At 36.5% G+C, this 16,213-nt stretch overlaps 1 protein-coding gene across 3 annotated transcripts; it reads left to right on the top strand.

Moving 5' to 3' along the window:
* The first annotated feature begins 2,438 nt into the window (after window positions 1-2,438).
* LOC112509459 (dentin sialophosphoprotein) lies at window positions 2,439-15,624 on the top strand. Of its 3 annotated transcripts, none has more exons than XM_025114428.1 (13): window positions 2,593-2,680; window positions 2,778-2,877; window positions 3,522-3,748; window positions 5,535-5,596; window positions 6,810-6,887; window positions 6,981-7,327; window positions 7,541-7,609; window positions 7,688-7,776; window positions 9,539-11,647; window positions 11,758-11,835; window positions 11,955-12,066; window positions 13,860-13,910; window positions 15,056-15,624. In XM_025114428.1, the coding sequence occupies exons 2-13, from the start codon at window positions 2,839-2,841 to the stop codon at window positions 15,104-15,106; spliced, it is 3,312 nt and encodes a 1,103-aa protein (XP_024970196.1). In that variant the 5' UTR covers window positions 2,593-2,680; window positions 2,778-2,838; the 3' UTR covers window positions 15,107-15,624. The 3 variants fall into 3 exon arrangements, with proteins under 3 accessions (XP_024970195.1, XP_024970196.1, XP_024970197.1); XM_025114429.1 differs by having other exon boundaries at window positions 2,619-2,683; XM_025114427.1 differs by having other exon boundaries at window positions 2,439-2,877.
* The last annotated feature ends 589 nt before the right edge of the window (window positions 15,625-16,213 follow it).

Here is a 16,213-nt window from a genome sequence, read left to right as displayed (position 1 = left end):
TTTGAAGACAATGGCAACAACCGTAATTTTTTTTTTGGGACGGTGAGTTAATGAAGGATTGTGACGTAAGGGGATTCACGTTAACAAAATTAATTGTTGAGTACGTTATGTTTAAAACAAACAATCGTACAAAACTAAATTGTAAGGCCAGTGGTGTATATGTTAAGTAAACTAAGCATGTGCATGCATACATGATAACAAGAATCACATTGAGTAAATAACTAAAAAAAAATACTGTACAATATGCATGTTGGGGTCAATCTTGCCCGATGCAACATCAACAGTGACTTTTGATGTTGTTTATACTAACGACGTGTCACATGCATAATGCATATCCGGGAAAACCCTCACAGTTATGTACTTATAAGTCGAGATTTGTGCATGTCAGATGAGGGGGGATTTAATTTTATTATTTATAGCTACCATTGATGGCAGACGATAAATTTGGGATCATGTGAGACAAATATGTTTTCATGAGACACGATTTTTACACTTGAAATTTCACAGCAAAACACTGTGAATGTAACCTTCACGGTGATTTTGCTGTGAAGATTCGTTTTTTTACCTTCACAACATTTTGTTGTGAAGTTTCAAGTGTAAAAATCGTGTCTCTTACGAAAACAACGTTGTCTCACGTGAACCTAACCCTATATATGTATATATATATATATATATGTATATATATATATATATATGTATATATATATATATATATGTATAGAGACAGAGGGGGGGGGGGGTCATGTAATAATCTTTTACTTTTGTGAGATTTGAGAACAAGTTAATTTACTCTTATATTGTGTTAAAGCTGTATCATTGACGTAATACAAGGGTATATTAATGTCTATTATGACCAACTTCCATATAAAATAAGTGTATATTGACAATTTTCCGGTTTAATATGAAAATGGTATATTTTAACCATGTCCAAACCGTCTCTGTATGTATTGTTTTTCCTTTTTGAATATTCGACAACGAATAATCATCACACCCGTGACTACTTTAGCCTTCTCAAATTAGGGATATATCACATTGGATCGAAATTCGTGACCAATTTTTTTGTTCCATTCCTTATGCGATTAATCCAACGTCAACAAATAATTACGATGTAAATTGTCACTCTATATTTGGAAATCACCGATGCTCATGCACAATACCGACCCTTTCCCAACCAGGGTACGTATTCAGTTGATGTTAAGCCGGTCCCTGTATCGACATGCTTATACAAGACCAGTGATACATCAGTAAGGAGTTAAATCAATCTCGTGAGGATAGTTGATTGGTGACACAAATACCTTCCGTTAACACAAATAAACATACTTAAAATTTATGAACATTCAACGAAAAAAAAAATCAAAAATAAATACAAGAAATACAAACATTGATGGCACATGTAGTATTACTATTGAAACAATGCATGTAAACAAGAATCACATGTGAATGTTTGTGGCAAAAGTTATCGTCATAGTACACAAAATTCAAACATCAAGATTGGAAATTTGCACCACAAAGGTTGCCACACGCCCCAGAGGTGGAACACAAATTGACTGGATCAACAATAGTAGATGGGCCAATAGAATTTTATACTTAAAACCTTAATGGACTGAAGATGTTTCATACTATAAAAAAAAAAAGTCTGCCCCTGCACACGACATTATGACAAAAGTTAACTCATTGGAAATAAAGTTTTAAGTACGTAAACCTCCTTCCAAAGATCACCAGTTCTAGTTATTCCAAAGTTACTGGAATTTATCTATCTGTTTTATAGGGTCCTATGGAATTAGCAGAGATGTATGCATGCTGGTGCAAACACCCACCATAATATTATTTATTATTAATTTATAATATATTAAAGAACAAATTGCATGAAAAGTAACATATTTTAACTTAATTCATATTTTGAGTAACATACTTTTAAAACTTCCATTTTGATATATAAAATGTAAAGTTTTAAAACATTTAAGTACCCGAGTAACCGGTTGAAGCATTAACCGGTTATCATGCTAATGTGACGAGTGATGTGATATCCAACTCAGTATTATTTGTTGACGTGTTTAGTGACATGATTTTTTTAAATCTAAGTACCCAGGTATTTAAATGTTTAAAATATTAATTCTTATTATGTACTAAAATAAAAAATTTGAAAGTATGTTACCAAAAATAAAAATAAAGTTAAAGTATATTATTTTTTCATGCAGTTTGTCTTCTATTAAAAATATGAACCATGGTGAAATTAAAATGAATAATTTTTATTTTTTCAGAAATAAAAAAAAGGCATTACAGAAGAGACGTGAAGAGGGAAGTCGATGCAAATTGATATTTTTAACCTATACCCTAACGACGTCGTTTTCTATTTTTATTTTCAACGGGTAATAAAAAGTAAATAAAATTAAATTGAAGAATTCCCAAATTCCCTTCGCATCTTTTCCTTGTGACGGTATCCAGGTTTGCAACTTCGCAATTCCCTCTGGTTCCCACCGGAAGCACCCCCAGATTGATTGCTTCGCCGGCAAAACTTGACGTCCGATAATGTACGGCGGCTCCGGTAAGCTTGGCCGTGGCCGAGGTGGTGGTCCTGTCAAGCGGAATATCCACACCACCTTCCAACCATCTTCTGTTCAACGCCCATCCACTACGCCTGGCGGTGGTCGTCTATCAGCCGGCGGTGGTCACCGTAACCGTAGTAATACGCCTGTCGCTCCCGCTCTAGTATCTACGGCAGAGGAAACATTCAGTTTAGTTCGTAACAACCCTCTCAATTTTGGTATGATTATCAGGCTCTCACCTGTCCTTGTTGAAGAAATCAAGCGCCTTGAGGCGCAAGGCGGTGCCGCCAGGATGAAATTTGATTCGAGTGCTAAGAATCCTGCTGGAAATGTAGGTTTATTTTATCTGAATGTTGGCTTTATTAATGGTTTTATGTGTTGTCGGAATTCAGTTTGGTGCGTATAAACCTAGATTAGTGAAATTTCGTTGTTTAATGTGTTACTGGTTTGTTTCAATTGGTGATACTGCTGCATAAGGGTCTTGTGGTGATAAATTATTCAGTGAATCTAAGGTTTACTTCTTTACTATTAAAGAATTTAAGTTGCTTTAGTGAAATTCTCTTGCTAGGTTAAAGTACCAATTTACATCCCAAATCTATATAGGAGTTGGAGAATTCTGTAGCAGAAGTTTGTTTAGTTTGGAGTTGGAGGTTGGTCACTTAATATAATTGCAATTGTCATGAGAACTCTGCACATAGCAGGAGAGGATCATGTAGTGTAACAACAAGTTAACAATTTGCAATTGCTCCATGGGTTATCTGGTTAAGCACTTTCCTGGATATAATATGTCCTGGTTATATGTTTTGTAAGCTCAGTCATCTCTATGCAGCTACAGAAAAACTTGTAATTTTGTTAAAACCCTATATCTTTACCCTTCTAAATCATGTTGACGAATTTCAGCTTTTGAGGTTTTTTGATTTGATTAGTGGACCATGTACTGTCAATTTAACCTTTTAGTGCTTTCTACTCTTCCAGATCATCGATGTAGGAGGCAAGGAGTTCAGATTCACATGGTCCCAAGAAACTGGAGACCTATGTGACATATATGAAGAATGTGAAAGTGGTGATAATGGAAATGGACTGCTTGTTGAATCTGGAGGTGCTTGGCGAAAGTTGAATGTGCAACGTGAATTAGACGAGTCATTTAAAAATCATGTTAAAATGCGCACAGTGGAAGCAGAACGCAAACACAAATCACGGACGTATGTTTCATGTTTATATGACTCATATTACTTATGTTCCTAACCCGACACTAATGATGCATTTTCTCCCTATTTGTCACCATATGAATTTTATATGTCCCGACACACTTCATACTATGTGCTCCTGTATATGATCTGTGGATGGTGCCTATACAATGCTTGCCTAATCTTTTTCTTATATTAACAATCGGTACGCCATTGTTGCTTATACACATGTACACTTTCATTCTTAATGTTCCACAACGATCTTCTTACCACCATATCAACATGGTTAAGTGTCATAAGTGCCTTTTATTGGGTCCATGATGTCTTGTTACTTGACAGATAAATTACTATTTCCAATGTGATTTCAATATGACAAAATGAAAAGAAAAGTAGAAAATTATCCGTCTATCCCATCCTCTTCGTGAAGAAATAGAAGAATAACAATGGATACTGATGTTCTAATATTGTAGTTGATGAAAAATTCCTGCTTCATCTTGGGAATTCTTATTTGAAACATGTACAACATAATGTGGTGATACTAGTAGCTTTCTTCTTGAAACTTGTACCGAACTTCCATGAAGAAGATTGTAAACCAAACAACGATCATCTTGCAAAGATGACTGCCTATAATCTCTGGTAACTGGCAGGGTCTAGTTTTTTTGTGCATTTATCAGCATTGGATCCCATGTTTCATCATTCATGTATGAGGAATCAGGTAGTAAGCCGAGTTTGGTAGAGTTTCATATTAATGATGTCGTTGCACCAACATGATGGCTAAACATCCGGCTGAAGTAATCCTTGAATGATTGGAATATTAAGTTAATCCTTCCATCATTCCATGCTCTCGTATCTAGGCGACCTATGTTATTAAGAAGGGTCGAGCTCTCATAACTGCTTCCTCTCATGTTAATACTCCCATTCTTGATACAAGTTTCTTCATGAGTGCCTTCAAGGTCTAGGTTAGAGAGGACCATTCCATCTCAGGTGCTTATTCTCATTCTCTATTAATGCCGCCTCAATATTCTCCTGAATACCATCACTCTGTCTTGTCTGTCTTTGTTTGGCAATGCTCCACTATGGTGACCCTACGCATACTCTATTCTCATGGCTGTTTAACATTTAAATCCTTGTAGTTTAGCACGTTGCATTTAGGCGCTTGGCCAACCTCTTAATTGGTCTTTATGTCACATAAAGACCAATCTAAGGGTTTAGAAGCAAGTACATATTGATATTCTCCTGAATATCATTACTCAGTCTTGTTCAGCCTTGTGTGTACTTCCACAGACCTTCTGAAGAGCCCACAATAAACTCACTTTGCTGCCTATTATGTGCCGTCTATAGATCATGCTCACTTTCTCAAACTCGCTTCAAGTTAGAGCCGTAAGAAATTAACCGAAGCACACTAGCAAAATATAGCACCTATGATTGCTGTTGCATCTCTGAAGTCTCAAGCAGGATTTTCTAGTGGCAATAGCTTATCTTTATGTATAGCACCTGATTTATTTACAAAGGTTTTGGTAGAGACATGGAGTTGGGGGCTGCTTAAGCATAGAACCCATTGAGCCTGAAATTCTGGAACATTTATTTATTTATGTGTAGATAGGGAGAAAGCTGGGTATTTATTGGTGGTGGTTCTTTTTGTGTATCTGTTAGGTTGGGGGTTGAGGTAGGGGCTGTTAGCTTACTCTTACAGTGATAACCCGATTGATATCACATAATAAAATAGCATTTTCATCTTTGAACTTTTAGTAATTATGACTCAGAAAGGGAAACACTTACCATTTTGATTTCTTTTTGACAGAGCCATTGTTTTAGACCACCCATCTACGAAGAATCATATGAAGGCCGTAGCTGCCGCTGAAGGTATGATACTTATTCAGTCATCACTATCATTGGTTGCACTTATTTTTTTTTTGCTTTAATACATGTGATTTGAAGTTATGCATGTCTTTTCCATCCTTCAGCTTGTGCCTGATATATTATTGATCCATGAATAATGAAAGATAAGACTTTGGAAGCAGAATGCAGGGTCCAAGAATTTAGGACTCTTGCTACAGTTTGTTTTGGTTTCTATACCATCTTTGACAGTCTCAGTGATGGAATCATTTTTATTTTTACTAACCACTTATTCACAAAAGTTCTGATCCACAAGAAAGGTGGCCGTGTCAACATGCTTTTTGCCATTTTTAGGGTTCCCTGCCATTCTTATTTAATTTCTTTTGCCATTTGTTGAGTTGTTTCATGTCCATCTGCTTTATTGAAGATGAATTTTCATTTCTGACACATGCTTCTTTTGTTATAGCAAACTTCAATAACTTCTAAACAGTGGTTTTGTATGGTGAATCCTGGTTTATCAGTGGACTGTATGATAGTGAAAGTGTTAATGTGAAAAATGATCATGTTGTATTGAACCATGCTCAATGAATAGAATGGGCAACTCAGTTCTTGAAAACCTTCACTGGTGTCCACCCTCCAATACCTTCGAATCTCAATTGCATTTTTCAAATATTATTTTCAACTGGAACTTAGACACAGGAAAGCAATTGTCCACTGCTTAATACCTAGCTGCTGTGAAGGGCTGGTGTGTTTTGTAGTAGAAGTGGGTTCAATCCCCTATGCGTTCTTCATTTTGTATGTGCACACCTTCTTCATCATCAAGGAATGCTAAAACTATACTTAGACATGTAAAGAGATGTTTCCTTTCAACAATCTCTCTGGTTTTCTAACTTGACTTGGCAATTCTCTCTCTCACGACCCTGAGAAGTGGTATTTTAGCATCACTATATCACTACAGCTTTTGTGCCTTGACTGAGCAATACACCCACTTTTCTAATTGATCTACTGGTCTCGTCTTACAAGCACAGGATTGAGGAAACTTCCTGGCTTGACTTTCTCACATAAAGCCTTCATTAGGATATATCTTATCTTTTATTGGTTGATATATTACACGGGTATTCATCCTGAAATGTCTCATTCATGCTTTGCTAAAAAACTTCGTGTATTCACAGACAACCAATTCTTAATATTAGAATTGTTACACTTTGTAAAGAAATTGTTATTTATTTTTTGGTTTCAGTAAATAATACGTGGAGAGGGTCATACAAACAAAAGAAAGAACCCCCTTTCAAAAAGATGAAAGCCGATACTTATTCAGGTAAAGGGACTTGTGATTGTGTAGCGATGATCATGAACATCTACAAGTATAGCTTTTTGTTGCGAAGCTAGTTTATTTTACTCTTCATTGCAGGCCCTCCTAAATCTGTTGGAAAAGCTAGATTGTCCTCGTCAACTCCTTCCAAAGTGAGGACTTCTGCTTCACCACTACTATCTACACCCGAACAATCTGGAGCTCCATTATCCCCACATAGAAATAGCAATGCTCTTAAAGTACATGCAAACAGAGATGATGCTACTTTGAATCAATCTAGTAAAGAGAATGCTGGCACCTCTGAGAAAGAAATGCTCAACAGAGGTTCTGTTGGTGCCATACAGAATAAACCAGGGAGCAACGAAAAATTTGGAAACAAACCTACTGACCTGCCGAGTTTGCTAATATCTCTTCTCATGGAGAAGCCACAGGGAATGAACCTCAAGGTAAGGATAAGAACAATTCCAGTGCCTTATTTGTATGGTTTATCTTTGAGCAAAAAGGTTTTTCTGTACCATTTCTTTTACGTAAATGTAGTACCCAAATATCATGCATGACCTTCACCTGTTAACCCATTGGACTTAACTTGAATCCCTGCTCTTGCTTTGGCGGGTTTTTCCCGTCTATTTCCCTTATACATTTTTCATCCTATCTTTTAGGCTCTGGAGAAAGCTGTTGGAGATACCATTCCCAAATCTGTGAAGCAAATTGAGCCCATCTTGAAAAAAGTAAGTGGTAGTAATTGTTGGTTAATTTATGTTCTTCAGGGGCTGTTGAATCATGAATGACATTGCTATCTCATTCAGGTTGCTGTTCTCCAAGGTTCAGGAAGATATATTTTGAAACCCGACGTCGATTTAGAAAGTTTCAAGAAATATTCATCCGGAAGTGGAAGGTACATCCATTATTCAACCCTCAGCTCTTTTCTTGCTATTCCCTTTGATTGTAAAACTATATTAGTCATCTCTGTCTTTTGAGTAAGTTGCATTGTCGGTCCGATCTCGAACTGTGAGTGGATCAAAATTCTCATTCACTTCTAAGATAAACCTGTTTTGGTCGTCATGACAGATGGTCAGTTCTATCTCTCCTTTGGGTCCTTGTTTTTAGGGCCAAAATGGCTTACAAAATGATATAAAGAATGACTTGAAACAAAGGAACTTGAAGAAAATGTGAACTTCATAAGTTTACATATGATAAAGAAGATGACAAACAGTGCGTTTGTAGTCTATTGAATTCGAACGCAATAGATTTAGTCAATACTTCAAGCGATCCAAAATATGGTATGAATGAATTAGCAATATCAAGGGGACAAAGATGTTTGTGGTCTGCTTTCAATAGGCTATCAGAGTTAAAAGATTGGGGTTGGACTATTTGAATGGGGTTGATTTTTGCTATTGAATATATGAATATATGATACATGGACCAAGAGTGGCTGCCAGTTTGCTTGTATTTAGAAATGTGTCTACACATCTGATTTTTGCTTTTCACTCATATTGATGATTAGATATTAACAGTGTTTCTGTAACCAATTTATTTTAAGATTTCAAAAGTAGAAATTTAAATCTTATGTTTGAAAGTCGTTTATTTATGTCATCTTTATGTGGTATGACTTCCGATCTTATCATTTTCACAAATCGCAATCACAGTAAGAAGTCCAATCTCTTAGATACAGCTTGGTCCTTCCGAACTATATTTTTAGTCTCTTTGGAAGGAGAACTCATTTTCATTTCATCTCGTGATTCATTCTCTTCGGTTTTATTCAGATCCCAATGTCAATACTATGTTGACTTTACTCTAAAACCTACCGCAGTGGGGAGGCAATGACCATGCAACAGATAAGACCCCAATACTTAATGTGTGGGATTGACTTGTTGCTGATCAGGGCATAAAGACTCGAGTAAAATCAATGCGGTTCTTGGAGCATTAAGACTGCATTAAGTGAAATATTTGAGTTTTTGTCCAGTCAGATATTTTCTCTTGTATTCGTTCTTTTTGGTGTCCAATCACATACGTTCTAGCTCGGTAATTTTTTCTGTTTGAGGTGTCTACTTTCCAATAGGATTTCTTTCTTCTTTTTCTTCTTCCTCTTCAACCCTCCTGCGTAATGTTTCGATCATCTGCTTCCTTTTACTTCCAGTATAAGATAGCCAACAATTCTACACTTCTTGCTATGTTAAAGAGTAATTACATGTTCTGTTGTCACTCTAATTTCTACTGTTTAACTTAATTTTTGACCAGTGAGTGGTGATCAATTAGTTTAAAGGCCGATTTCGGTTTTTGAGGGTTAAGATGGAATAATGTTGACTCTTCTTGGGGAGTTATCTACTGGGTTCTTTCATTTCTTCCCTACTCTTAGGATTGAGTTTTTTTTTGTGGGGGAGGGGTGTGAAAGGGAAGCAGGATCGCGACCCACCCTTCTAAGAAATAAGAAATTGTTAAACAACTTGAAAGCATCACTCCGTCACTCTTTCAAAGACGTATTGACCGTCTCGGTTCAAATAATCAATTATATGAGCCTCTTAAATATCCTATTAGGTGCTGTCCATGGTTTTGTTTTGCTTATTCTACTTGTTTACTTGTCAGAATATCATTATTAGTTAATTGTTTGGGCTGTTCTTTGAAATCGTATAAATGTTGCTTGATATTGCCTTTTTCAGCTCTCCAGAGAACAATCATCACCACAGAGAGGTAACTGCTCCAGAATCTAGCTTTCCCTCGAAAGCTAATGATGTAAAAGAATCCGAGGAACCATCTCACCTTATTTCTGCACCTTATGAGGAGTTAAATCTTTCAGAAAAGATTGATATCGAGCACCGTTCGCCAGATGTATTAAGCGAGAAAAAAGTTTCTGAAAATAGTGAAGGGCCTGCAGCTAGCTCTAGCTTGAGCGGAAGTGACAGCGATAGCGAAAGTGACAGCAGTGATAGTGGAAGTGACAGTGGAAGCCCTAACAGAAGTCCTGCAGGAAGTGGGAGTGGGAGCAGTGGTGACAGTGAAAGTGACGCCTCTTCAAACAGCAAAGAGGGGTCTGACGAAGATGTGGATATTATGAGTGATGACGATAAAGAACCCAAGCAGATATTACTACATCCAGATCCAGGGTTGTCAACACCTCGAGTTCCTTCCACAGCTCCTGAAGTCGGATATGCACGTAATTTGGTTGATGAAAAGGATGAAGAAAATGGGTCTGATTTTGTTGAGCTCGAGAGAGATTTGTTTGCAGATAACCAGGAAGCTGATATGCATGTAACTACCAACTCTTTTCCTGATAAAGATGGAGATAATTATGCAGATGAGAGCCGAAATCTCTTCGTCAATCATATCGAGCATCAAGATAGAAATTTACACAGTGACAAGGAAAATGTGGCCAAGGATGGGTCGGAGGAGATTGAAAGAGTTGTACCCAGGACTAAGGCCAAAAGGGGATTTGATGAAAATGAACATGCAAAAAGATTAAAAACAGGGAACTGGGCTAGACCAGCAATCCCTAGGGGGAGAAACTCTTTCTCGGAAAGCCCTCTCAGTAGATCTCCTGACGGGCCCAATGAAGTCCCTTACAGGGGTCCTATGGTTCAAATGGACAGAACTGTTAGGGATGTGACTGATTATGACTATGAAAAAGTTGATAACCGTGAAGTCCCTGGAAATTCTACTTCAGATTCCCCGAGATCAGGCCCAAGAGCGATTGATCTTAATGCACGAGCAAAAGCTCCTGCTAGTATGGAGAGGACAGAGAGATATGTTGAAGGTTTGGACCTGGATAGGTACTCTGAAAGGGGTCCTCAAGGGCATGAGCCATTTTTCCCGCAGAAGGATAAAACCAACAAAGAAATACGAGATGAAGATGGTCATTCCAAGGATAGAAGGCCTCCAAAGAATTCTAGGTTGGGTGCTGATGGAGGCAAACATTCAGGCTCTCATCAAAAGAAACATGATGCTTTGATTGGGAAGATTAAGGAGGCCGGATTAGTGTCAACATCACAGCCTAAGGATTCTCCCATTGATAACTATAGAACTGACATGAAAAAGTCTCCTGTCGTAAATGGCCGTGGAGCTACACTCCGGAGAGAGGCTTCAGCCTTGGAAATGGGTGAATTTCGTGAGGACTTGCTTGAAGAAACATCTGGGGCTAAGAAGCGTTTTGAGAGAAACAGTTCCTTCAAACAATCAGAGAACAAACCAAGTTCAGATCACCGGAATCTGGATGCAAGTAAAGGAAATCTTGCTGGAAGAACAAGTTTAGATTCTGCAAAGGCGTCTCCACTTCAATCAGGTATTGGCACGTCCAGCATTCCACCGAGCTTATCTAAAAAGCTTATTTCCGAGGATCACAATGATGATTTTGCAAGGATTAATGGCAAGCCCATCCAGCGGGAGACTCAGGCACTGTCAAGAGTAGATCATGTGAAACCTGGGTCACAGCAAAATAAATTTGCAGAGACAAACAGTAAAGGTAGACATAACGAGGCTGGGGCAGGTCAGGGAATTGGTTCAGAAGGGTACTCAGACAGTCAAAGAAAAGTTCCACCTGTGGGTGCAGCACAGAAGTATGAGAAACAAGGAGCTCCTCCTACGACAAGAGATAACAGAAGACAAAAGTCCAACGATTTGGGGGAGAAAAGGAAGGATTTCTGGCTGGTAGATAGTAGGGATAGCGGACAAAAGAGGAGGGAGATGGAATCTTCTTCGGATGACAGTATCACTTCATATACCAAGTATGAGAAGGAGGAGCCAGAGATGAAAGGACCTATAAATGATCTTTCACAGTAAGTGGAACATTTTTTCTTACACTTTACTCTCTATAACCCTGAGGGGCCACCCAGTAGGAACTACCTATTTGTGCAATTTGCTGATCTGATGGTTGATGCTTGTTTAGGTACAATGAGTATGTGCAGGAGTACCGTGAAAAGTATGATTGCTACCACACGTTGAACAAAATTTTACAGTCTTACAGGTGTTGGGAAGTTTTGCATCCTTTACTTTTGCAATCATCATCTCTGTTTTATGTTCTATTTACTGAACTGAGTCAGCACAGATATTGTTATCTAATGAAGTTTTATCCTTAATATCCAGGACTGAGTTTCAAATTTTTGGAAGGGACCTTGAGCTTGCTAAAGGAAGGGATAATGTTAGATATAACAATATATTGGAGCAGTTAATGGAATCCTATCGCCAGTGTGCAACGGTATGCCTAATGTCTGTTTCTTTGATATTTTAATTAAGAATGTGTAGTAGAAGTCGCGGCAGGTGGTCTGATTTTTATCTGGTCCTTTGGTGGAATGACTTTAAATGACTTCTTAAGTAGGAGCATGAGTTTTTTTTTTTTTTTTTGATTAACCTGGATATCCAACCCGCTATGCGAGCTGACTAATCCAAGGGCGACCACCTGCTTTGCAGATAGCCTGGAGTCACCGCATTTGAACCTCCATGGCCACAAGGGGATTTTTATACCTCCTTTGGTGGAGTTAATATTTTTTTGAACTTAATGATCTTCATCTGACCCACTCCTGCTGTTAAACAGTCTGCCCCTGATGTAAAACAACCTGCTCCCTAAAAAATTTGAAAACACACTAGAGTGTCGTTTTGCAAAATCAGCTTCTAGAGAAGGCCATTGAGCTAAATAGCCCTATTTTTAGGGAAATTGACTGAAATAGCCAATCCCATCAGCCAAATTCACTTTTTAGCCACTTCTCACAGTCTCTTCCAAAAATAGCCAGTCTTTACAGAGATGCTTTACCCATTTGCGTAAAAACTGATTTCTGGAAAAAAAGAAAAACAAAATCCTTACGCACATGCTTAAGGATTCTTTACGCAAAAATTTTAATCCTTGTGCAAAAGTTTGAATCCTTAAGCAAAAATCTGAATCTTTACACAAAAAAAATCTTCTTTTCTTGAATCTGAAAATCAATTTTACGCAGATGCGTAAGACATTTGCATAAACTCTGGCAAAAGTAAGAGTTCAATTGAAAAAGTGGCTAAAAAAAGAAGTTGGTTGGGGAGATTGGCTATTTTGGTCAATCTCCCCTATTTTTATCCTATGAACTTGTAATGAATTTTGGTTTCAGTATTGCCATGGGTCAGGTGATTTAAAGAAACAGCATTTACATTGTTGGTATTGAACTTTCAACCTTGTGCCCAATGTTAAGATTTGTAAAATACCGTTTAGGTGTGTTTATTTTTCAGAAAAACTTTGGGTATGCGTCCTTTTTGTCATTGAGGAAATAGTTTTCTTTGCTTAACTGCTTTCCTCATTTTAACGAGCACTGTCATACTGCACTTAGGGTGCGTTTATTAGAGGACAGAACAACTGTCCAACGTTTGGTAAGACAAAGAGAAAACAAATAAAATGACTTATTTATCCCTAATGAGTTGTTTATTTATTTATTTTGATTAATTTATGTAATAAATATCATAAAAATTACATCATTGGAAAGTTTTCATCAAGACGATTTAAATGATACCGAAGTAAAAAGTTTATCTAGTTGTCAACTTTTTTATACCTTTTCTATATTTTTTTCTTATTATTAGCATCTAATAAATTACATAAATTAATCAAAATATAGAAGCCGTATAAAAGTAATATTTTGAGGACAATAAACTGAAAGTTTAAGGAGTATAAAATAAAATAAATAAAATTTAAAGAATGAATAAAATGTAAAGAGGGAGGCATAATTGATGTTTTATAAGAGAATTAGGTGTTAGTTTGAGGTTATATTGGTAAAATATAGGCCTGTTCCACCCCACAATTTGTTCCATGGGGTTGGGTGGAACACGCCTGTTCCACTTTGTCCCACTCTGTGTCTGTCTGTTCCACATAAAGTCCTACCAAACATGGAACAATGATCCCTGTTCTGTCCTCTCTAACATACCAAACACACCCTTAATGTCGTAAGGTTGGAGAAATGACGTTTGCAGTGTCAAGTTGATGTACGACATGAATGGCTAAAGTATTAATTGTTGAAGTATTTGATGATGCAGAAACATAAACGGCTAAAGAAGATTTTTGTTGTGCTTCATCACGAACTGCAGGTTTCTCTCTAACCACTCAATCTCAGTTGTTCATCTGATGACTGTTTTAAATTTGCTACTTCATTTCAATCGTTAGTGTCCCACATTGACTTGCATGGTCAAAGAAGTCGTTTCATATTATAACGAGTTTGTTTGAATTTGGAATGCATATGAAAATCATGTTAATGGCATATAAAATATGCTTGCCAGAAATACATAAAGGTCGTGTACTCCCTCCGTCCCAAATTAAGTACCCACATTTCTATTTAGTTTGTCCTGAAATAAATGTCCACTTCTAAGAGTAAATTTTCACTTGCTCATTCTACCATTAATTATGAGATAGAAAAAGTCTCTCTGTTATTAAAGGTAAAAGTGTAACTTAGTTATTTAAAAAATATAATAATTATACATTCTTAAAACTGCGTGCCATTTTCATTGTGAACATTTATTTTGGGACGAAGGGAGTAATATTTAATTTGAGAAATAGCTAGTTAAACCATGCAAATCAAAGTGGGGCACGTTTGGTACATAGGACGAGACAGGACATGATATGACACAAACCTGTCGGAAAATTGATCAAAATAGTTGATCTTTCCAACCAAATTTACTTTTTAGTCAGTTTTTCAATCAAATTCCCGTAGTAGCCAGAGATTTTTTACGCAAACAGATTAAAAAAAGAAAAAAAAAATCTTTATGCAAATTTGCATAAGGATCTCATTTGCATAAATAATTTTTTTTATCTAGAAAATAGATTTTATGCAATACGTAAGACATTTGCGTAAACTTTGGCTAAAATGGGAATTCGATGCGAAAAGTGGCTAAAAAGTGAATTTGGTTAAGGGGATTGGCTATTTTGGTCAATTTCCCAAACGTGTCACAGGTTTGATTTGACATTAAGATAGTTAATGCCCGAGTCTGACAAAAATAGGTGGAATTGAGGGAGACGAGACACGATTGGTAAATTACTAAACTACCCATATCAAATTAAAACCCTAAAACCTTGAACAATTCTATCACCAGCCCCCCTCTTTTATCTTTTTCCTTGTCCCGTCCAGTCCCATCAAATACACCCTTAATAGAGGCGGTATTTATTTGAATATATGTTGTATTGTCTATGATGTAACTCCATGTTCCAAATTAATTCCTACAATTTGGTTTCTACCCAGCATTTGAAGGAGATGATTCGAGACTTTGCGGAGAAACAAACAAAAGGATGAATCACAAATTCGCGTTTGCAACCCGATCATGATGTGGCTTATTGAAACAGGAAACCTCAAATTGAAATGTGGAGAGAGAGAGAGAGAGAGAGAGAGGCTTTCAGTGTTTTATTTTTAATTTCACCGTGTTGCCTATAAGTAGGCTGCTCGATTTCGTTCGATGGTTTTCTTGAATCGGGCTATGAATGGAGATGTTGAATGACACCTGGTTGAGGTTTCGGTAGACATATTGGAGATGGAAAAGTTTTGGATTAGTTTCGGTGGGCGTTGGTATATAAACGTTGTACATGTAATTTTGTTACATCTTTTTTCCGGTTTTTTTTCCGGTCAGAAATGGTTTTTTGGGTGTTATATTTGTAGTGCACAGAGTTAAGGTTTCAATTCTAGCAGTTTGATTGAATTTTCTGATCCAAAAGTGGATCTCAAAAGCCTTTTTTAGCTTTGTACAAAAGTATAACTATTCATGAACGTTTGTTGTTTATTTGAGCTTTTAGGTTATGAAGTCATGCGTTAATACTTTATGGGATGTCATATTTTTTTGAACAAAATAAAATATTGTGATTTTTTTCTTTTCTGAAGTGTATAATATTTATATATGGTAAATGCAACAAATACACTTATATTTCTTCATCTTTGGTGAGGTTTGAACCCCTGATATTCTAAGAGGCTAAAGATTATGATACCTTCACGCCAAAGACCCTTTGGTCATATTATATAAAAATTAGGGGTTATTTGGTTGGTTTCTATTAAGCCTTAATGGATAAGGTTGTTTTTGTGAGTTAATATATTTATATAGATTGAGAAAGTTTTTGTATGAAAGAGATTTTTTTTTTCATAGATGAAAAAAATGTGTTTTTGACAGTGACAAAATAAGTCATTTTTTATATTATTAAACTATTACTAAATAGTCAGGTAAAACTAACCAAATAAGTTGTCAATCTTAGGGGGTGTTTGAGATTGCTTATTTGAAACAACTTATGTTTTTATATAAAAGTCTTTATTAACTTATTATAAGTTAAAATTGTTTAAAATCCAAACTTCTTATTACCGGTTTGATATTAGTATAAGCTGTTTATCCAAACACTCAGAAATGCTTATTATCGATGT

This window comes from Cynara cardunculus (genome assembly GCF_001531365.2).
Source record: "Cynara cardunculus var. scolymus isolate 2C chromosome LG 3, CcrdV1, whole genome shotgun sequence".
NCBI lineage: Eukaryota > Viridiplantae > Streptophyta > Magnoliopsida > Asterales > Asteraceae > Cynara > Cynara cardunculus.
This window is presented reverse-complemented; position numbering and strand designations above follow the sequence as displayed.

Excerpts from the sequence above, each read along its gene's own strand:
- LOC112509459 (XM_025114427.1), top strand. The coding sequence starts at position 2,530 with ATGTACGGCGGCTCCGGTAAGCTTGGCCGTGGCCGAGGTGGTGGTCCT. Across the intron at positions 6,888-6,980 it reads GAAAGCCGATACTTATTCAG|GCCCTCCTAAATCTGTTGGA; the intron begins GTAAAGGGACTT and ends TCTTCATTGCAG. Across the intron at positions 13,911-15,055 it reads TGCTTCATCACGAACTGCAG|CATTTGAAGGAGATGATTCG; the intron begins GTTTCTCTCTAA and ends GTTTCTACCCAG.